This window comes from Tasmannia lanceolata, unplaced genomic scaffold, assembly GCF_043159265.1.
Source record: "Tasmannia lanceolata isolate RefF3 unplaced genomic scaffold, GAP_Taslan_0.1 ptg000003l, whole genome shotgun sequence".
NCBI lineage: Eukaryota > Viridiplantae > Streptophyta > Magnoliopsida > Canellales > Winteraceae > Tasmannia > Tasmannia lanceolata.
Window position 1 is genome coordinate 15670393 of NW_027518680.1, and position 21803 is coordinate 15692195.

Sequence of the window (21803 nt, forward strand, 5' to 3'; positions counted from 1 at the left end):
AATACAAGAGCTGCCCCATATCATGTCAGGGGTTCTTTAAAAACCCATTGATCTTTCAGAACCATTATCTTTTACTTTGGCAAATCTTCCAATAGCTATTGATAAGGGTTATTGAGCAAGAACAGTAAAAGAAGAAAAGAAAAGATAGAAAAATCAGTGGCTACTGGGAGATTTGTGAAAGTCAGAGTGAAGGTCTATTGCGATTATCATCGATTCATATGCCAACCAAAATGCGCAAAACACGTCCATGAGACTTTTTCTACAGACATTTCGTAGAGATGCAAACAGCAATAGATTCCTAGAAGCTGACTAAAAAACCCCATGGTCTTCAGTTTTCACAACTAACATCCCTTGTTTTCATGTATCTCCAAATTGTCACTATCATTTTATGGATCCTTTTAACATTTAGGGGGCCAACCAAGATAATTGATTGACATCTGCTTGTTTCCCAACCAGTCAAAATGCACATTATCAATGCAAATGCAAAATGACTATTTTGAGAGCGTGAGAAGGCTACAATCTTTGTAGAGAGGAAAAACGAAGTAGAAATTGCAAAGTGAGGTAGGAAGGCCAATGTGATGGGAGAAAGAAATGTATATCTATTATCAACCTGTTTTAGATGATGGGTTCCCTTTTGAGGGTAGCATCCCCCTCTTCCTCAAAGAAGATGTGCATGCCATCAAGTCTCATGAAAACCATTCAGAATCAATCTGCTGAAGATTTGGAAAGAAATTCCGCAGAATGGTGGCATAATTTGGTAATTTTGCCTGCAGAACAAGAGAAATTCAGGCTTCAGTCAGTAGGGAGAATGCAATCCAAGGCCACGAATATTTGACAAAATTTTGACAATAACATTAGACTTACTAGCTTCTTAACACTATAATTATATACAATAACCTTGGCAAAAAAAAGCCATTTTAGCCAATTTTCCTGGTCAACTACTTCACCATGTGACTTGTAATTTTGTACCATGGTTCCATCGCATCATGGAATCAATATACACGGTTACCTACATATTCCACCACATGACTTGCAATTCTGTATCATGGTCCCATCTCATCATGGAATCAATATACCTAGTTACCTACAGATAGGAAAATTAAAAGAAAGCAATTCTAGAACTAAACATTCAAAATGTTCTACATATAGTCCCGAGCATAGTTACTGGAAATCCTAGTTGGATGGGAAAGCTCACTTCCTCTGAAACTCGCTTTGGAAGCTAGGTTACTTGTTGCTTCCCAGATTTAGGGGAAGCACACCGAGAAGCTTCCTATGTGTTTTCTCTTAATTAAGAGTATGTTTCCTACGTCGGTGATTTTTTTCCTAAACTAATATTTTCTCCCTTCGATAATGGTGACGGATCATATTTTTAAAAAATGTGCATTTAAAAACTTGAAAACTTATCTTAAGTTTCAAAGGAAAATTATTTGGATCTTTTCCCAAAAACTTAACATTAAATATACATGAACAAAACATGTGAAATTGCCCAAAAACTAAAGATTAAATATACATGAACAAAACGTATGAAATTGTAAATTCTTAGAAGTTTTAATTCTAATTAAGAGTGAGGTCTTTTCTAATTGTAATCCTTACCTATATTAACCATTCCTCCCTAACCTACTAAAATCATTCTCGTTCCATGTACTTCTTGTTCGCAGTCGATGGGGCTTATTGTATGCTTCATGTTGACTTTCAATAACGCTTCTTTGTTTTTATTTTCTTTAAAAAACTTCGCTTCTCGCATTTTCTCTCTTCTAAACCCCATGCTTCCCGCTTTCACTTACTACATCACTTCTCGCACTCGCTTCCTATTCTGGCAACTATGGTCCCGAGATACGTAACATAGAAAAAGCACCATTTGTGAAATATTTAAGAAAACCCTTTTAAAACCTGGTACTTCACATAGACCACAAGCCACATAGTGGCTATGGATTTTATGGCAGACCACCAAACAGAACTGAAGTCAAGAAAGAAGATTAGAACTCTATTATTTTTTTAAAAGGAATTGGAAGATGATTATCTTTGAAAAAGAGAAGCAAAAGGTGACACCAAGATGGAGCTCACACCTGATGGGGTGGATTAAAATGAACTTTGATGGGAGCTCAAAAGGAAAGCCGCACTGTGCAGGTATAGGCGGCCTTTGCCCCGACTCAAACAGGAGACTTCTCCTGTCATTACTCAGGACCGGCATGCAAAGCAGGTGCTGTAAAGTTTTTCTGGTTTCTGTGTTCATATAAAGCAAGGTCTGCAGCTGCAATTGTGGATTGGAAATTGACTGGTTGCAGGAAGCCAAGCAGGTGCTGGAAATTTTTTCTGGTTTCTGAGTTCATATAAAGCAGGGGGCTGAGGCTGTGGCTGCGGCTGCCAGATAGGTCAGTTTGAAATTGTTAATGATCAGCTGAGGACTGTGCGTCTAGCATTATGTTTTTTTTTTTTTTTTGATGGCATAGGGTATCCCCAGCCCATTTTAGGTCGGGACTAATCCCTATGGATGCGTGCAATCACCCGTAAACCACATGCATAGTATTATATATTTTTAGATCCAGAGAATCCCATTGTGAGTGTATCTGCTAAGGAAATGGCTGGCTACTCTGGTTGGTGGTACTTAACTGTAATCTGGAGCTTCCACGAGTTGCTCGTGCGAAAATATTTCATCCCAGTAATTCAAAAAGGTGGCTGTTCGTTAAAACAGGTGGAGCTCTGTGATGCATGGATGTTTTAGAGAGGTGGGGCCCAAAAAGGGTAAAAAGTCACCTGTCTTTTTTGTATTAATGTGGAAAAAATACAAATAAAACCCAATAAGAGCAGTGGCAAAGAATCAGTCCTTGATTAACGATATGTCCTTGAATCAAAATTTCACCATCTAACCTGTTGAGAAAATCCGCGGGCAAATCCGATCGGATCGTGCACAAATTAAATGGAAAGTAAAATAGACAAAAGCAAGCCACAAGATGAACACCAAGAATTTACTTGGTTCGGCTAAGTCTGCTCCACGGGCAAGAAACACGATCTTCCACTATGAGAAAAACAAAATACAAGGATTACAATGGATTAATCACAAACCCACAAACCAAGACCGTACAAGAGAAAACCACAAGAAGAACCCGAGAGATAAACCCAAGAAGAAAGCCAAAGACAAAAACCTCTCTCTCTCTTACCTTGAAGTAGCCGACACACACCAAGCCTTCTTGTTGCAGTCCACGCGCAAGAAGAAAACGTTCTCACCTTTTATAGATTAGGATTTTCAAAAAACCTAAAAAGGACACTTTCTGTTTTGCCTTTTACTTTCCACGGAAGTTTTGGGAAATAAGGCAACTTTCCCCAACAATCTCCACCTTGGCTTATTTCCCAGCCACCTGAAGATTTTTCTGTTGATGTCGCCACCGGTTCGCTATCATCGCAGACCACCATTGGCCTTCTGAAGTACCAGCTACACACCCTCAATCAATCCTGGTTCTGACTTTTGTCTCCTCATGCTTCGATTAATACAGCCAATGCACATGTGTAGCTGCCAACCCGTTGGCTCACCTAGTCAACCTTGGAGACGGATCTCAATCCATCCTCCCCAATGCAGGTACTGTCACCTTCCTACCATCGTATGCAACCTGGAAACTTGTCTTTACACCAACTGCGAAAGAAACCTTACGTGTGTGCACACAATTACCCTGTTTCCAACTATCCATCGAGATATTAGAAACACTAGTCACCGTGTCCCCGACCAGACGATATAATCCCCCACACTCCTCTCCTTTCATCAGAGCCATACAACCATGTGTGATTTTCATGGCTCCACCTGCAGCTGTAAAACTGCAACCCCTGGAGTCCAACTAGGCAAGTGACACTAGATTCTTCCGTATCTTTTGGACATATGCCACACCACCCAAAGTAGACCCGTCACCCAAGGACACTACACCCACCCTTGTCTCCTGGAACGTATCAAAATATTCCCTCCTGAAGCATACATGAACAGAACACCTTGAATCTAGAATCCACTCATCATGAGTAGAAGTGTGATTACCTGTGGAGAATGTGAGAACGTCTCCAAACTCTTCATCCTGCTCATCCGTTACCGCCACCGCCGTATTAGTAGCACCATTGTCCGCCTGGTCGACTCGCTTTGGACAATCCTGCTTGATGTGGCCATATTCCTTGTAACGGTAACATTACACGCCCTTTCCACCGACCCTGGATCTTGACCTGCCTTTTCCTGATCCCCTGTCAGACGACCTTCCTCTTTGATTCCCACCATGAACAACCAACACATGCTCTTCACTTCCACCAAGAGCAGGTTTCTTTCGCATCTCATTCAATAAGAGCGACGTCGTGACTTCCCCTAACTTTATTGTAGGGCTATGGTTGCAAATTGATTGGGTCAAACTTTATGCTGGGTTTGGATGATATTTGGGATCAAGCAAAGGTTTTATGCAGGAATTTTCCCACTCTTTATGCCTACAATAGACCATGGTTTTGTTTCCCAGGGAATGCCAAAACTCCTCGGTTCTCATGCTAGAGATACTGTACCACAAGGATAAGCATCAATTCTCCTAGCATGGGTTCATCACGGGAATCATCATCGCGCCAAAAATTATCATCAATCCGATCTTGGAAAAATGGGTTGTCTACACCAAGAAAGAGTTGACTTCACTATGACCTATAAGGTAATGAATGCCCTCCCTTACCATACAGCAAAGTCGTCACCATGTTGTCATACGAATCAGGAAGCGAAGTAAGAAGCAAAAGGGCCTTGTCTTCTTCAACTTTTCATCAACCTTGTGGAGTTGATCCACAAGCCCGTTAAACACCGTAATGTGTTCTAGAAGATCCCGACCTTCATGCATCTTTAGCCTGTACAACTGCCGCTTCAGATACAACCGGTTGGCCAAGCTTTTTGACATGTAAAGCTTTTCCAACTTCTCCCATAATTTAGGTGCATCTTCCTCTTCCATAACGTTAAAGATAATGCTATCTGCCAGGCATAGTCGAATCGTGTTGACCGCCTTTGACTCAATGTCTTCCCACTCGGCATCTGTTAAACACTTAGCCAGCACCAATTGAAGTAGCATCATTGAACTCGATTCCGGAAGCCAAGAAGGGAGTATGAGGAAGGCTGGTAGATAGATTCTCTGGAACATTAGCCATGGCTAAGTCCTGGCTAGGAAACACCAGTGGCCTTCTGGGTAGGATAAATGTATTCCAGATAGCATACTTTGAGATGCTTATAATCCCGCCGCCGGATCACAACGCGAAGGAGCTTAAAAACTTCTGGATGAACATGGTGGCCTCCCCTTTCGCTGAGATAGATCTATGGTTTGTTACATGTCAGCATCATGGTGGGAAATCAACGGCCTACCTCCACAAGCTTGGTGTGTCGATAACTTTCAAGCAGTAGGAAGCGTGATAGGAAAGGTGTTGGCTTCGGATCTATCGTATGAGGCGGGACGTGGATACAACTCTGGAAGGACATTGCTTCTAGGTGCTATTGAAGCCCCAGAGGAGATGAGGATTCCGGTGGGTCCTGGATGAAACCCTGTATTGGGTAAAAGCTAAACAAGTTCAGATAAATTCACCAGTAGACGCAATGAGGGAGGCTGAAAATAGCAGCCAAGTAGCAGAGGGAGACAGGGATAGTGAGACATGGCCGAAAACTGCGGAAGTTGTTGGCCGCTGCTCACAGTTGAGGACAGCTCCAACCGGAAGGAGGTTCCCTGACACCGAAGGTCAGTCGACGCATGATAGTCTTTCAAAATTTTCAAATTTTGCCCGTTCAAGGGCTAAGGTGCGTTGGTGATTCAGGACTGGGCAGGAAACCCCCGGTACATAGGCAGGCGACGTCGCATGCGAGGGGAATACAGGAAGATGTTGCCTTCATCATTTCTCCAAAAGCATGCACTGAGGAGATGCAATGAACCAATGGAACTCCTCCACTGGCAGGTATAGAATGACAAAATCAGCAGGGGAGAAGGGATGGTGGGGAGTTCGTGTCCCTTTCTGATTGAAGCTTGGGGCGGTTGCCAGAACAAGGTCAACAAGTGAATCCAGCCACGTGGAAGTAACTGGCGGTGAGGAGCAAGTATTGGGCAAGGAATATGGACAGTTGGGTGGGCCCAAAACCTATCCGCAAAGCTAGGTCGACTTTAAAATATGGGTGAATGGCATTATTTTTTATTAGTGGGTTGATGGCAGGGAGGCCCAGTCCTAACCATGGTTTGAAATTTCGGTTTCCGCATAAATTTCGGACCTAGCCAAAACCGAAATTTCAGCTGAAATCCCGAAATTTCGGTAATTTCAGCTGAAATTTGGTAAAGGAATAAAAAATTAATATTTTTTTCTGAAATTTCGCCGAAATTGACGAAATTCCCGAAATTTCAACCGACATTTGGCCGGTAATTTCGGATTTCGGCTGTTTCGGTTTCGGTGTTGACCGAAGTCCGAAATTTCAGATTTCAGTCGAAATTTAAAACCATGGTCCTAACTGAAATGTCTGTTATCCCCAGTGACTCGATCAGTTTCCCGAGTCAACACAGCAGGCAAAGAACGGCATGTGTGGATAGAGGACTTAATCTCATACTTAATCTCATTTTCGCGAGAGGTCCATAATGAGACACAATGAAATGTTTCGGCCAATTTAAAACCATGAATCCAAGTGATGGTGATTTTTTGCTGAGTAGAATCCTGGGATTGAAGCTCTCTCTCTCTCTCTCTCTCTCTCTCTCTATATATATATATATATATATATATATACACACATGAGGAAACTGTTGGAGAGCTTAAGCTCACCAAACTTATGGTGAGCTAGCTTGCCCAATCACATGGGTCCCACATTTTGGGGAGTGATCCAAACCATTCATTTGCAGGCCTTATCATAGATAGGGGGTGTACCAAAAATCAGCTCCATAGGATCATCCTAACCCCTCCATTTGTGGAGGACAAAAATGGGGCAGATTTGTGTCAGTCCATTTTTGTCCTCCACAAATGGAGGGGTTAGGATGATCCTATGGAGCTGATTTTTGGTACACCCCCCATCTATGTAAGGGACTTTCAAATGAATGGTTTGGATCATCCTAACAAAGTGGGCCCCCATGTGATTGGGCAAGCTAGCTCACCAACAGTTTTCCTCATATATATATATATATATATTGGTAATGACACCCTCTACCACTACTCAACAATCGACGAGGTTGACAACCAAACACTATTTAATACTACTCTAGGAGGAGACTACTTGGCTTGTCTCTTCCTTGTTGGCTACTTGAGTTTTAATTCAACACAACTCTACAAGGTAACTACCTGCAACCAGACTAACCCTAAGTGATTAATAAAAGGAGGGATGAACTCACGAAGGGGGATATACCCATCCTCTCATTCTTTTCTCTCTTCTCTCTTCCTCTCTCCCTGTTTCTCTTTTTTTTCTTCTTCTCAATATTTCTCATTGATCCTAAGAAAGAAAACAACAAATACATTCGAAAACATTTCTGGTTAAAAAGAAACAAATAAAATGATGGGAACAGGGTGATAAGCATTGTCTATGTGAAAGTCAAAACGAAACTAAAAAAAAAATCAAAATGCAAGAACACTTGACGATTCAGAACAACTGGTTCTACTTAAGGATTTAAATATTACTTGCACAAAGAATTGGACCCAGTTCAACCTAATCAAGCCTGAGTTAGCTGTAAGCAAACCCAATGTTCAAAAACAAATAGGACTTAGAAATTGGTCTTCCTATTTCTGAATTTCACTCGCCAAGTCAATAAAAATTCACCATAGTTATAAAATAACACCCAATTCAATAAGTATGTGAGCCAATTTCTTATAAAAAAGAGTTTGGACTCAGTATTCAGTGCCTGGCCAACCCAAGTCGACTGGGTGAAATTATGATTCAAATAAATTTTCAAACATGAGTTATACAACACAGTTTTCAAGAGAAGTGTTGAGAACCATACACAAGGGTTGCGCTCGAGATAGATGGCTGAGAGCTTCTCCCTTGCACCAGCAACTGCCAAATCAATCCCATCCAATGAAGCTATTTGGTTGTCATTTAGCCATAGGTCCTCCAATCTGCATAGCACAAGTACACCACAGGTCATATCAAAACGGAAGACCTATTTACATGATCAAATGGACATCTATTCGTAGTTTCACACCTTGTCAGATTCTCAATATCATTCACAGCCATTATTTTATTTGAAGAAATATCCAAGACTCGAAGATTTACTAAGGTAGATAACCCTTCCATCTTAAGAATACCATTATGGCTCAAATATAGTTCTTCTAGGGCAACACAATCCTGGAAAAAACATGTTACTTAGACTGTTAGCCAATTCAAAATGTTTAACTTAAGAGACATAGACTGTGTTTTTCAAGCTCAACAGCCACATACTTCAAATCCCATCATAGATATTAAACGGTTGCTCTGTAAGCTTAATTTCTTGATGCATTTCAGTCCACACAGGTTCACTGTTCGGATACGATTTCGTCCCAGCCACAGCTCTAGTAAGTTCGTCAAGTTCTGCAAATTCTCCATCACCTGAAATATAAAAAAAATGAATACTTTTATATGTTCTTAAGTTGCACCAATTTATGTTTTTGGATTTATTGAAGCACTAAACCAGTTGTAATAATATACAAGCATTTTAGAAAATAAATATCCCGTAAACAAATTCATAGAACTTCCTCCCTAAACAGCTACTTATTTGGAATTTCAAGCCATTGATGCAACGTCAGAATGGTTACCCGTAGCCGGTTTGAACCAAGCTCGAGAATTCGTAGTTCATGTAAGTGATCAAGCTCCTCCATCTTGGTCACTTCATTCTTAGAAACATAAAGTTCATGGAGTGTGCTTGGGACCTTGGATAAACCATTCAAGGAAGGTATCTCATTGAATGCTAAATCAAATACCAGAAGGCTCTTGAAAATGCTGACATCAGGTATTCTTGTAAGCTTATTATCCCTGAGTACTAGCTCCTGCAAAAAAAGATCCAATTTCAGGTTAGAGGGAAAATACAGCAAAAAGCATCCGATCAATTCAAATCTTCATTGCACATAACCATAGCTTAACAAAAAATAATAATATCGGCAAGGTAAAAGTTATAGCCATTGTCAGAGGATTCAAAAGATGTCCGTTTAGCAATGACAAGACATATAAGACTGAGTCTTGCATACAGGCTCTGAGGCTACCGAGATGTGTGTGTGCATGTGTTTTGCCATTTACCTTTACCAACTCCCTCATACTATGTAATCAACCATAAATTAAATCACATGCCGCAAAAGGATTTAGCTTCATGCATCACACTGTAAAGCATTCCCAAATAAAACTGTTAGCTTCTCCCTGGCAGTATTGATTAGAACTAAATGCCACGCGCCCACGCGATACCTGGGGTGATATTTCAATCTCAAGAGAAATGCCCCTTATACCTGTCAACTAAAGTTCCCCTACGCCCCAAAACCACCCATCCCTTAATATATTTCTCTACGAAGGTATAACGTTTCAACTAGATGAATGGATAGATCATAAACTTGTCAAGAGAACAATCAACAAAAGAACGGAAAATAGGTTTGTCTCCCCGATAACTACTTAACAAGATGTAGAAGATATGTAGGCAGAAGGCTTGACGGCAAACTAGGGCTGTATATAACCAAAGATTCTTGTGAAGCATGCTAGCTCCTGGTAAATGCATAACTTGCATCCCTTTGGTCAGCAATAAATCCAGAATGGACAAAGTATGATTTCCTAGAGAGGTGTAGACTCGTATCCTCAAGAGATTTGGGATATCGTGGGTCTTCCCAGCTCGATTGTCAAATCTCCTTTGATTGTTGGTTGCTTGCGCCTTGACCAAGTAAAGGAATGATTCTCTGGAAGCTTGTGATATTGGCGCTATATGGATCCTATGGAAAGAAAGAGAGCACACATTTTCAAGAATGCTTTCAAAGGTGGCATCTATACCTATTCGAGGATAAATGCATAGCTTGCATCCTTTCGTCATCAGTAAACCCCAGATGGACAAAATCTGATCTCCTAGATAAGTGTGGACTCGGATCCTCACGAGATTTGGGATATCGTCGGTCTTCCCAGCTCAATTGTCAAATCTCCTTTGCTTGCTGGTTCTTCATGCCTTGACCAAGGAAAGGAATGGTCCTTTGGAAGCTTGTGATGTAGGCTCCTATATGGATCTTATGGAAAGAAAGAAATGCGCGCATTTTCAAGAATGTCGTCAAAGGTGGCATCTATACATATTCAAAGATTACATCGATGACCATATCTAGGGCTAGGATTCTTCCTTCAAGATGTACACAACAACATACATGCTGTTTAAAAAGAAGCAATTATACCAGGAGACAGGTAACATGAAGCTACGACAATATCAACATCATTCTGTTTAAAAACTGGCAAGGGATTTTTCCCTTTCTTAATCTAAGCTTCTCAACAAGAACAAACCCACATAAAAAAGGGTATATGCTCGGTCAGTAAGAAGCAACACAGATGTTTTAGATTTTTTAGCCATAAAAATCATAATAAGGATAAAAGAAAAAAAAAACTAGGGTGGGGATGAGATTGAATACATTAAGGGCAGATATGGCATCCCAGTAAGAAATGGGCTGGACACCAACATCATCAAAGAGATTCTGCCTCAAACAGAGCCTTTTAAGCTTCGAGAGAAGGCCAATGCGAGGATCCAACACAGACAATCGATTGGCAGTCAAGTCCAACTCAACCAAGCTAAGAGGAAGATCGATTTCTTCGAGATCGTGGAGTTGGAAACTCGTGAGATCGACCGATTCATCGCCTTCCACCTCTCCTCCTTCGAAATCTCCCTTATTCTCTTCGGATTTTTCCATCTCTGGTTTGGCTTATTCTTGGTTTTCTCTTTAAGTTTTCGGCTTATAGTCCCGTATTTTTCAAAACGGACCTACTATAGGATGATCCGAACCGTCCATGTGGTGATCCATATGGTAAATAGGCTGTGACCCAAAAATTCATTTCTATAGGTTAATCCCAACCCTCTGATCTATAGAGGAACTGCATATTATGGAAACCTCTATAGATCGGACGGGTAGGATCTTCCTATTAAAATAATTTTTTGAGGCACAACCTATTTACGTTGCGTTCCATCACATGGACGGTTTGGATCATCCTATGATGTGGTCCCGTACAGTATTTTTTGAAAATTACTGAAATATAATGGCTTACACCGTATAAAATCTCCAGTTTTGTGGTGTTATGAGTTTTTATACGGAGTCAAATCCCGTGGGGCCGTACTGTCCTTAATATTATGTGTGGTACCATTCCTGGGGGATTTTCGTGGTTTTTGGCGGATTTGACAAGTCACACGTTAGTCACGTAGTACTTTATGTGCGCGTATTAAGAATCGGCGTTAGTCACGTCGTACTTTCTGTGTGTATTAAAAATAGCCGTTAGTGGCAAGTTCCCCTGAATGGCATACTTCGTAACCCAGAACTTAAAGTCACGTCGTTTAGCATAAAACACTCAACCCTAAAGTTCACCTTAAACAGGTGAAATTTTAAATCCACCCTATCTCGACTTTTTCATCTCATCCCATCCGGTAAGAAAGAGTGTGCAGCCCTAGTCTCATATCCCTCTGGTTCTGGTCCTGGTTCGTCTCCCTCCGCAACATCACAAAGAGTTTCTGGTTCGTTTCCCTCCTCGCCATCACAAGAAAGTTCCGGTTGGGGTTTCCCTCTCCACCAAACCCACAAGAAAAGGTATTTTGTATATTGCTCTCTCTATTTTGTTGGATGTTAGCATGCTAGAGTGTCTACCATAGAAAGCTTTATGGAAAAACCCCATCCAGCCTTCTTCCTTCCTCGCTTCCCCACTCTCCTATTTTCACTCCTTTTCAGAAACCTCCCACAAATAAGAGTCACCTCTCCATCCGTTTCTCAAAACCCTATTGGGTTTATTGTGTTATCTATTGTCCTTATACTTTTTATGCTTTATGTTTTTTAAGTGGTTTAGGGTTTAAATTGCAAAGATGACAAGCTGATGTTCTATTGGATTTAGCCAAATGGTTTAAATTTTAAATTTTTAGGGTTTAAAAAATATATGGCTTTATCAATCCAAAGCTACTGATATGAACGGCTCTATTCGTTTTCACACCAGTAGATGTAGCTGTTCATTTCTCAAGGCTCTATTCGTTTTCAAACTGTGTTTAATTTATGATGAGTGCTATTAAACTTATATGAAAGGCCCTTCAGAAAATTTCTCATATAGCTCATGTTTAGAGCTTTGTATTGTTAAGGCCTTGTTCTTTATGATTTTGACAGAGGATTGTGAGTCCAAAACCCATAATTTGACTCCAAAACGGATCGCTAAGGCCCTGTTTCATCGTAGATTTTGACGACCAGTCATGTATTGTTGATGTTGTAACCAATTATGCAACCAGCAATCACATAACCTGGGCATGGGATTGCTGTTAAACTGTTATAACATGCATCCCATCCATTAACCTGTTATGCATCCCATGTTATGGCATGGCCAAGTTAAATTTCACCTGTTATAAAATTTGAAGTTTCACCTGTTATGCAATCCCATGCCATTAATAGTAACTTCTATAGAGTTCCACTGTTGCTGAAAGATGTGGCTTGCTTTGTGTGTGCTCATGGGATTGATGTTTATTTGAATTTCAACCTTGTTAAAAGATGATATAGCTTGCAGTGATATATTTTGTTCAAGAGGTGATCTTTAGCTTAAATGGTAAAGCACTTGAGAAATGAGGTTTGAACACAACGTTCTCAAGAGGATGGTGGTTCGAATCCACCAAGGTCTTTAACTTTGCAATCTCTTTTGCACAAAGAAAATAGCAAGTTTTTGCAACTAATTCACTATGGATGTAAGCTAGTTAGCTATGTGTGCAACTAATTCATTGTGGACGTAAGCTAGTTAGCTATGTGCATTTAAATCTTTTGAGCAGCTGGTTCAATGTTTGATTTTACTCAAGTAATTAGTGAGTTAATGCTATTTTTCAATTAATTTCATTGTGAATGCAAACTGGGTGGTCGAGGTATGCATGCGTAGTTACATAGTAACAGGTATGAATAATGTTAGAAATTTTTTTGCTTCACCTGTCATTTGAATGTTTGCTTCACCATTCAAAAACTAAAAAGGAAAATGTTTGCTAAGCACTTAATAAAGCTACTGGGAGAAGTGGGCATTATTTTAACTTGGGATTTTCTAGGGACCATCGCATAAGGCATTTCGTAGAATGACTGTTGCATGAGAGTGCAGCCGCATCAGAAAGTGAGCCTATGTGGCTGCACTCTCATGCAACAGCTGTTCCACGAAATGCCTTCTGCGATGGTCCCTAGCAAATCACATAGTATAATGAATTAGGCATGCTCATTGTGCCTTCCCTGAAAATATTTGCTTCACCATTCATAATGATGTTTGCTAAACCTTCAAAAATGTGAATATCAGCTAATGTTGTTTGTGGTAGCACTTATATATTTGTTTGGGTTTAAAATTTCTACTTGTATGCTTTAAAATTTCCAGTTCTTGTGTATTTCAAGTTTTTTCGTAAAATAAGTGTTGTTTGGGTTTTACAAGATTTGTGGATTTAAATTTCTCGATTAAAAAATAAAATGTATAAGAGGATTTGGTTTATGAGGATTCCAATAAGTTTTACCCACTACTTAGGCCTAAAATCTTTCTTTATTTAGGGGCATTAGTGGGGCCCACAAATGCACACTAGTATTTAGATCCATTAATCCAACCCACAAACCCAACGGGTAGTAGTAAAAATTGAATATTAACCCTATTGATGGCTAACATGCAATTTTAATGTTAGCATGACTCTAAAAAATTCCCGTTAAAGTCCATGTACTCTCAAGAGACCCAAGTGTCCGCACATTCAAAGTCCAAGTCCCCAAAGAGTCATCGACAATTTCACGAAGTCCACGGGTGATTTAAAATCCACGAGCTGTTATTGGATCAAATATCATGGATGGGATTATGGGTATGTGTTTATACGACCCTTTGTCATATAATTTCTCATTTTTGATACACCGCCCGCACACGACTTGATCGTGAAACACCATATAATTTCTTAGAAATTTTAGCTACCAAATAAAAAGAAATTACATGGTGCCAGGCGTCAGGTGGTATGACAAAAGTACCACGCTGATGTTTGATCCAACAGCAGCCTCTTAAAAAGTGAGCTGCTGTTGGATCAAATATCAAGGGCGGTACGGGACCTGATGCTCTGGCACCATATAAAACTCCAATAATTAGTAATGTATTAAAAATCTGACTCTGGCTCCGAGAATGAGAATCGTTCAAGAATGCAACCTAGGCTATGTTTGTTTTGAATTTTGAGGATTGATTTTGAGTCTAAAACTTAGGCTATGTTTGTTTTGAATTTTGAGGATTGATTTTGAGTCTAAAACTTATCGTTGGACACTTCGACCCCAAATTAATGCAATTTTGGGTCCAACAATCAGTTTTGGACTAAAAATCATTTCTCAAAATTCAAAACAAGGAGTAGCTTCAAAAATCGCCTTCAACTCTCCTTTGCCTGCATTCTTTTCTAAATCAGCCTACAAGGTTAATAGACTCCTCTGACTCCCCTGACTTCTAACCACGTCAACTAAGTACTCAAGCACACTCACCAAGTTGGCTAGGATTTACTTTGGGTGTGTTCCGGCAGGCACCCAAATTTTGAAACACTGATTTCATACTGGAAACTTAGAAGTTGAACACCCCCCCCCCCAACAGCAACAAAAATTATATTAAACTGTTATTGTGGCAATGGGAGAAAATATTGCAATTTTTATGTTGGAAAAATGCATGAGAAGAAGAAAAGATATTGCAATAAATTCAAATCATTTGGCATTCTCTCATTTCTATATACATGCCCATTTCTGCTTTTCCCTTCTCTAGTAGTTCTGCACTGTCTATGAACTAATGTTCTTGGATTTATTGGCAAATTTTCAAAAGGGAGCTGAAAGAGGTTCCTTAATCTTTGGGGATTCTTCTAAGGTGGTGGAAGTGCATGCACAATCCCAAGATTTTCTGATGATTTCAGCACTCTTCTTCAGATCATGAAGCCTATGAAGCTGGTCTGTCATTTCAACCTTCTTTTCCATTTCTTTTATTGATGTAACAGGCCTCATCCCCTACAAAACCAGTGTATAAAAACATCACCATTTGAACGAAGAAATCTTCAAAAATTTCACTAAAATTTCAAACTAAAATTTGGCTTTCCTTGTGAAACGGAATGGAAAACAATCAACTAAAGTTCCAGTTTGTCAGAGGGGATCAAATCTTGACCCTTGATTGTAAGGGAGTCTTGACGGCTTGTGATCAATGCAAGATCAGGATCAACCTGCTCTGGTACCATGATAAGGAAGAGAATTCCACTAAACTTAGTTGGTGATAAACATGGGGGAGTGATAAATCGACCCCCATGTCTTAAATTGACCCCCTATGTGTCTATCTCTCTCCTCTGGGTTAGACCCCCTATGTGTCTATCTCTCTCCTCTTTCTCTCTCTCTAGCCCAGAGGAGAGAGAAAGACACAGGGGATCGATTTAAGATATTTGGGGGTCGATTTATCACTGCCCTAAAAATGGTAAGAGACAATGATAATAATTGGGGAAGATCATTCTAATCGAAGTTACCTAATCTAACCTAACTTCCTAATCTACCAACCTTACAATCAACTGTCAAGATTTCCCTTCAACCAAGGGTCAAGATCTGATCAACACTAAACAGAGCTCAATAAGCAAATTTTTATGGGTTTTCTTCATAAGCGAACCCCACTTTTAAAACTGTTTTGCCAATAAATATTTTAGAGATTTAATGTGATATTTAATTTTCTAGGAATTCTAATCATAACATTTCAACATTTTGTCACTTTTTTCGAAATTTTGTATATTTTAGCTTAAAGAACTTGAAAGAGAAAACCTCAGTGAAAATGGTGGATGCTTCATCCGGCTCCTTCTTTTGAACAATGAATACTGCCTCTTCCTGCATTGTAAAAATAATCAAAAATCAGTTCCTAAGGCCTCATTGATTTGATAATTTGGCATTAATTGGGGCTGTTCACCACAGGGATAGAAGTCCTTGGATAAGCTGTTCTTGGGATTGGCTATCCTGCTTGGATACGTTTACCTTGAATTATCTAATCCATTATTGTTTTGTAATATTGAATACAAGAAGATGAGAAAAGAGAGGATCAAAACTCTATCCAAGGATAAAATACTCATAGTTAAAAACCCAATTGAGACTGTTAGATTTGTTGATAGCAGATTCGGGATAGAGACTATTTGGCTTGTGGATACTAGAACCCAGATAGAGGATTTTGTCTAATCCAGTTGTTGCTGCATCCCAAAAACAGGGTAATTTAGGCCCCGCGGATAAGTGGCAAAACAGGGTTGTTGGGGTTCCACGAAAAAGCAAAAATAGTCCCACATCGGAGAGTTAAATGGGATGGGGATGGGTTTTAAGGGAATGGGAACCCTCCCTCTAACATCTAGCTTTTTAGGGGGGTTAAATGTGGAGGGATGAGATTGTCCACGTTGCTCCCGCATGAGATTGTTGGGCTCCACGCAAAAGCAAAAATAGCCCCACATCACATCAGAAAGTTAAATGCGATGGAGATGGGTTATAAGGGAATGGGCACCCTCCCTCTAATGGTTAGCTTTTAGGGGCGAAAATACTGAGGAGATCTAGACTAGCTAAAATGGTTCCAAGTTAGCTTAGATTAGCCAATAACGGTTCCGTAGCCAAGTGGATCGAGGCAGTGGATTGTGAATATTAGCTTAGATTAGCCAATAACAGTTCCGTAGCCAAGTGGATCGAGGCAGTGGATTGTGAATCCACCATGCCCGGGTTCTCTAACGGTTAAGCTCTTAGGGGCGAAAATACTGAGGAGATCCAGACTAGCTAAAATGGTTCCAAGTTAGCTTAGATTAGCCAATAATGGTGTCAAGTTAGCTTGGAGATTTTTGACTTTCTTCCCTGCATGTATTCCTATTTACTAAAATGGTTCCAAGTTAGCTTAGATTAGCCAATAATGGTTCCAAGATAGCTTGGAGATTTTTGACTTTCTTTCCTGTGTGTTAAAGTATAAAAGAATAGATAACGCCTTCTCCATCATCCATTCACATGGTATCAGAGCGAGGGTCACTCAAACCTCCTTGATGTCAAAAATCCACATGCAATGGTCAACCAAAAAGTGAAGCCACATGTGCCATGTGAGAGGGAGTGTTAAAAGTATAAAAGAATATAAGCTTTTGGAGTTACTAGTTGTTTCACACTGTGACTATCCAGTGCTAATCAAAACCTTACCCGTGACTTTTTTTTGTCTCCCGAACCAAGGAATCCAAGACACAACCTTTGTTAACCCCAAAACCTATTGGACTTTTGGTTAATCGAGCCTACACTATAGGCCTCTTTATACTTGGATTGAACATCTTGGTCCTCCATTTTTTAATAAAAAATTTCATGATGGGGTGCTTGATAAATGACTAGTGTAATGTTTGATTTCCCCCATGATTGACTTATATCCAAATTATGATTATAAGTCTTATATGTATCGTAGTTAGTGGCTTGTAAAGTGGACTCAAGTCTCAACAGCAAAAAAAATTGAGAGGTTAGTGTCATTATTAAGATGAGGGAGTGTGGGTATCGTTTCCCTTTAAAATAACCTTGCAAAAAGAAGAAGAAGAGAGATTTTGTTGATATTCAAAGACCCATTAATTTGCAAAATCTGTTCATTTACCAACTCCTGTCTGAACCCTTAATTTCCTGGCCGTTGAATTATAGGATGAACAATTTGTCTATTAATGGTTTAGATGAAGCGGGTTAAGAACAATTCGGGCACTATAATGGCAATAACAACTTAATAGTGCGTTTGGATTGCTGGAAACAGAGCTGGATTCGGTATCCTATTCCGATTCCAACATTTGGTTAAAAATAACAAATTGAATGAAGGGCAGAAACAAGATTGGCAGAGCGGGAATCAAAAGCGGGAATCGAAGGCTCCCAGGGAAGAATCCTACTCAAGGTTGCCAGAGCAGGAATCGAAAGCGGGAATCGAAGGCTCCCATGGAAGAATCCTGCTTCATTGCCGCAGAAGTGACACTGGGGAGGAATTAATTAAACAAGAAAAATGCTGGAATCTGTTTGCCGTGGTATTCTGATTCCGCCCCGGTCGGAATAAAATTTTTATTGAAATTTTTTTCAAAATAATTTTTTTTGTTTTGATTTTTTCCATTGCGTATGCAAGCTAATAGGAATAAGTGTCACATTTGGATACCAATTCCGATTCCTGATTCCGGTAATCCAAACGCAGGGGTCTAGTAATAAGGGATTATCTGGTATACGGTTCATACACTGAGTTATAGAACTCACTACCTTTTGTGTGTGTAGAATGTAGATCAATACACCATCTGCCTGTGTGACAGGGATGGATATAATAGACGATACACTGAAAAACTGGTGTATATGCTATACACCATATCAATTTCCTGTTAGTATCGAAAAAGAAAAGAAGGCTAAAAAGTTTACCCTGGCAGTGCTGAGTTCTCCCTGGCTTAACGTTCTGGGCTCCATTTCTATAGAGTAACAGAGGCTCTCCATATCAAGAAATTCCTGGAAATTGTGACGTTCTTACAATCTTTATATAGCCAAGAGGATCTATAGAGATAGAAATCTGTTTGTCACGGATCCCAATGACTTATTGAAAGAAGGTAAGAAGGGAAATCAATGAAATCCTCTTTATTTCTCATTCAGATCCCGTGCTTCTTGTTGGCTCTTTTTCTTTATAAGTTGGTGGCTCCATGAGAGGTTTGAATTTGAGAGAAGCAACGAATCTAAAGTCAAAATGAGAAATCAAATGGTAGGTGGGCGATAGAGGATCATCTTGAAAAAGACAAACAGAAGGGGTGGAAATAATGGGAATGGGGTTGGAAATATCATTTGTCATGTTTTGGTAACTTGAACAATAACTACTAGGTGATAGTTTACATTCGATGGTCATTGAAAAAATAAAGAATGAGTTGATTGAATTAAGAATAATGATATGGTGAGGGATTTGGGAACCGAGAATGAAACCGATCACAACTTCCTCCTGATTTTTTTGCCTCTTTTTCCCTCCTAACGGAACCATTAGGCCAGACCCTTTAGATATGTCTCATACCAAGCTCGGTCCAACCTAATCTATAGACCGTAACATTCCACCACACTACTGCATCTGCTGTCCTCGGCTACCCATTATGTAGCAACTTATACTCCAGACATTTGTTTTTCCAGGTAGCTCTTTCTATAGGTTGTCAGTCTGTGTCAGCCCACTCCGTGGTAGTAGGGAATGAAGAGTCTTTTATTGGAGATTTGAATGCGTGTTATTGATGTCACTTTCCTTAATTAAGACAATATTCGCTGCCACCATCTGTTAAGTTAATGTGTTTGGGGTATCTGCGAATTTGCCACAAAGATACAATGAAGCTCACTAGACAACATCTACTAATATCTATTGGCGTCATGTACAAATGGAAACAAGCACGAAAAAACTTCAGATTTGGCAAGTCTGTGAGATATTGGTTTTTGTTTCTATAGAAAATAGATAACCAAAGAGAAAGAAAATGTAAAGGGAATAAGGAGAGAATTTAAAAATCGCTACAGACTCCAAAAAGATATAGAAATCACTAGAGAGTGTTATCCACAAAGAAATATTGGATTCTAACACAACTGTGATATCCACAAAGGAATCTCGGATTCTATCACAAATGGTGAGTTTCTGGTCTATTTATAGAATAACCTATGGACAAAGAATAAGGGTATGGTTATTCTACTCAGACAACACCCTTTGTAACCTTTGACTTGAGGGGTCATATTGATCCATGAGGCCGCTCTCTAGTTTTTGTATGCCTTACAATGGTTCTCGATCGGGAATCATATTCAAGTATGCTGGACTATAGGGTAACCCACGATTGATAGAGACACCCAACAAGGAATCCAACACCTCGAAAAAGAGGAAGTCATTTATGATTTCGATCACAGCACGTACCTTTGAAACCTGACCAGGTGATTGGATAAATGGTTTATTAAAGTGATTTCCAAATATGGCAAATTATATGTATAAGCCCAATGGTTCCCACCCTTAGCATTTCCTTGTTGTTTTGATGATTCCATACACAAGTGATTTTATTTTTTTAATGTGTTTGTTTGTCTTAGTTGTAGGTTCTATAAGTGTTCATTCAACGAAGCTTGGACTTAGCTCAAGGAGCTCAAGTTGAACCACATTTGGACTGCCAAAGTCACTGGAGATCCCAGAGCAAATGAAAGATTTGAAGTGGAAGAGTTCAAGTACAAATCAGGCCATTCAAGTCACTTTTAGATTGTATTGATTCAATCTTAGTGTAGATTTTTTTAGGCATAAATAAGCCACTAATAAGGTCCCAAATAATACAAAAGAGTACGGTGAAATCAATAGACCAAAATCCCAAAGGATAAGCAAAAGGCAAGTATCAAATTGGAACATACTTAGTTGACCATTAATCTTAATCCTAAGAAAATTATTCCAAAATATTTTTAACAGATATATCTCATTCTTCTAATGTCTGTAGAGCACAAGAACATCGAAATTCGATAAGAAACGGATGAGATATGAATTTTACTAGGTAACCTGGAAAATCTGGAAAATTGTCCTTCGAGCGTCCGAAGAAACTGTTCGGGCGTCCAAAGAAATTAAAAAAAATCTCAGAGACGTCCGAAGCCCCGTTCGGGCATCCGAAGAGGTTGGTCGGGCGTCGGAAGCAGGAAAAGCAATTTTTTTAATACACCCGTGAAGATGACCATGTATAGTGAAGATACCTACAGTTTGGAGGAGTGGATGTAGGTATGAGGTTTGGACCGAACCGCTATAAAAATCTCCTGCGCACTCTTATCCTTCCTTTTCTCTACTCTTTACACGGACTTGTGTTTTTAGCTTTCTTATACTTGATCGAAATTTGTTCTTCGATTTAGTTTGTTAATTAATTTTTAAAATGGCACAAGTTTTATAAACCCAATTCACCCCCATCTTGGGTTGCCACACTTGGGCCTCACATTGTTTTCAGCAATCCTGTCTTCAACCTTTGTTTCTTTTTCTTTTTCCCCCCTTGGGTATTTGTTCTTCTCCTTCCACAACAATGGTCCTTAGGGCATGGTTGGATATAAGTCTTCAAGGTTAGTTCCTCCCTCTCGATCTCTAAAGTTTCTAAGGTTAATTTTGAAGAATTCTGCTGTAAGTTTTTTTTTTTTTTTTTAACGATGGAAAGGGTTATGGCCTTGCAGTTGGCGAGGTTGAAGACGTTGGTAGAAGGGGATCGATTTGACAAGAGAGAGACCAACTCTTCGACTTGGTGTTCTTTTAGCTCCACTTGATAAATTGCTCACTTGCCTCTTTTTCTGCCCTTAGACCTGATGCCATATAAATCTTCTTACAAAAGCTCTTCTAGAGCTGTATTTGTCCTCTTACAATGAGCGAAATGGAGAAGACGAAAATTAATGTCACTACGCTACACTAGCTTTACAAACATGTGTTTGGACGGTGAAAAGAGTTTAAGCTGTGGGAAGAAAAATTAGATGGGGCTGGAGGTAGAATTGGGTTGTAGAAATTTCCTAGATCCAACCACCCCCTTAGGCCCTATTTGGGTTGTAGAAATTTTTTGGAAAAGTTTGGAAAGGAAAAAGATTGATAAAGCTTTTTTTTTTTTTTTTTTTTTTTTTTTTTTTTTTTTCAGGCACAAATAAAAAGCTTCCTACTTTTGTTAGGCACACATAAAAAAATGGTGATTCGAACCAATCCT

The 21803-nt window shown here is 39.6% G+C and overlaps 2 protein-coding genes and 1 long non-coding RNA gene across 3 annotated transcripts; 1 reads left to right on the forward strand and 2 right to left on the reverse strand.

Moving 5' to 3' along the window:
* Positions 1-155: 155 nt before the first annotated feature.
* Positions 156-10860, reverse strand: LOC143861522 (protein phosphatase 1 regulatory inhibitor subunit PPP1R7 homolog). The gene is made up of 6 exons (XM_077372437.1): positions 10558-10860; positions 8731-8961; positions 8378-8524; positions 8142-8284; positions 7941-8055; positions 156-767 (listed from the first exon to the last, which is right to left on the reverse strand). The coding sequence occupies exons 1-6, from the start codon at positions 10831-10833 to the stop codon at positions 687-689; spliced, it is 993 nt and encodes a 330-aa protein (XP_077228552.1). The 5' UTR covers positions 10834-10860; the 3' UTR covers positions 156-686.
* Positions 10861-11494: 634 nt separating this feature from the next.
* LOC143861533 (uncharacterized) lies at positions 11495-20656 on the forward strand. Its single transcript, XR_013239971.1, has 3 exons — positions 11495-11718; positions 14948-15069; positions 20188-20656. It is a non-coding gene; the product is annotated as an uncharacterized LOC143861533 (long non-coding RNA).
* LOC143861526 (uncharacterized) lies at positions 14761-18786 on the reverse strand. Its single transcript, XM_077372443.1, has 3 exons — positions 18523-18786; positions 15916-15978; positions 14761-15126 (listed from the first exon to the last, which is right to left on the reverse strand). Exons 1-3 carry the CDS (start codon positions 18592-18594, stop codon positions 14941-14943), a joined length of 321 nt encoding a protein of 106 aa, XP_077228558.1. The 5' UTR covers positions 18595-18786; the 3' UTR covers positions 14761-14940.
* Positions 20657-21803: the final 1147 nt, after the last annotated feature.

Bases quoted from the DNA above. Each gene is read 5' to 3' on its own strand.
- LOC143861522 (XM_077372437.1), bottom strand. From the start codon at position 10,833: ATGGAAAAATCCGAAGAGAATAAGGGAGATTTCGAAGGAGGAGAGGTG. The intron at 8,525-8,730 runs GTAACCATTCTG...TTTATATTTCAG, and splicing joins TTGGTTCAAACCGGCTACGG to GTGATGGAGAATTTGCAGAA. The intron at 8,056-8,141 runs GTGTGAAACTAC...TGTGCTATGCAG, and splicing joins GATATTGAGAATCTGACAAG to ATTGGAGGACCTATGGCTAA.
- LOC143861526 (XM_077372443.1), bottom strand. From the start codon at position 18,594: ATGGAGAGCCTCTGTTACTCTATAGAAATGGAGCCCAGAACGTTAAGC. The intron at 15,979-18,522 runs GTAAACTTTTTA...TTTACAATGCAG, and splicing joins GAGAACTCAGCACTGCCAGG to GAAGAGGCAGTATTCATTGT. The intron at 15,127-15,915 runs GTTTTCTCTTTC...CTGGTTTTGTAG, and splicing joins CATCCACCATTTTCACTGAG to GGGATGAGGCCTGTTACATC.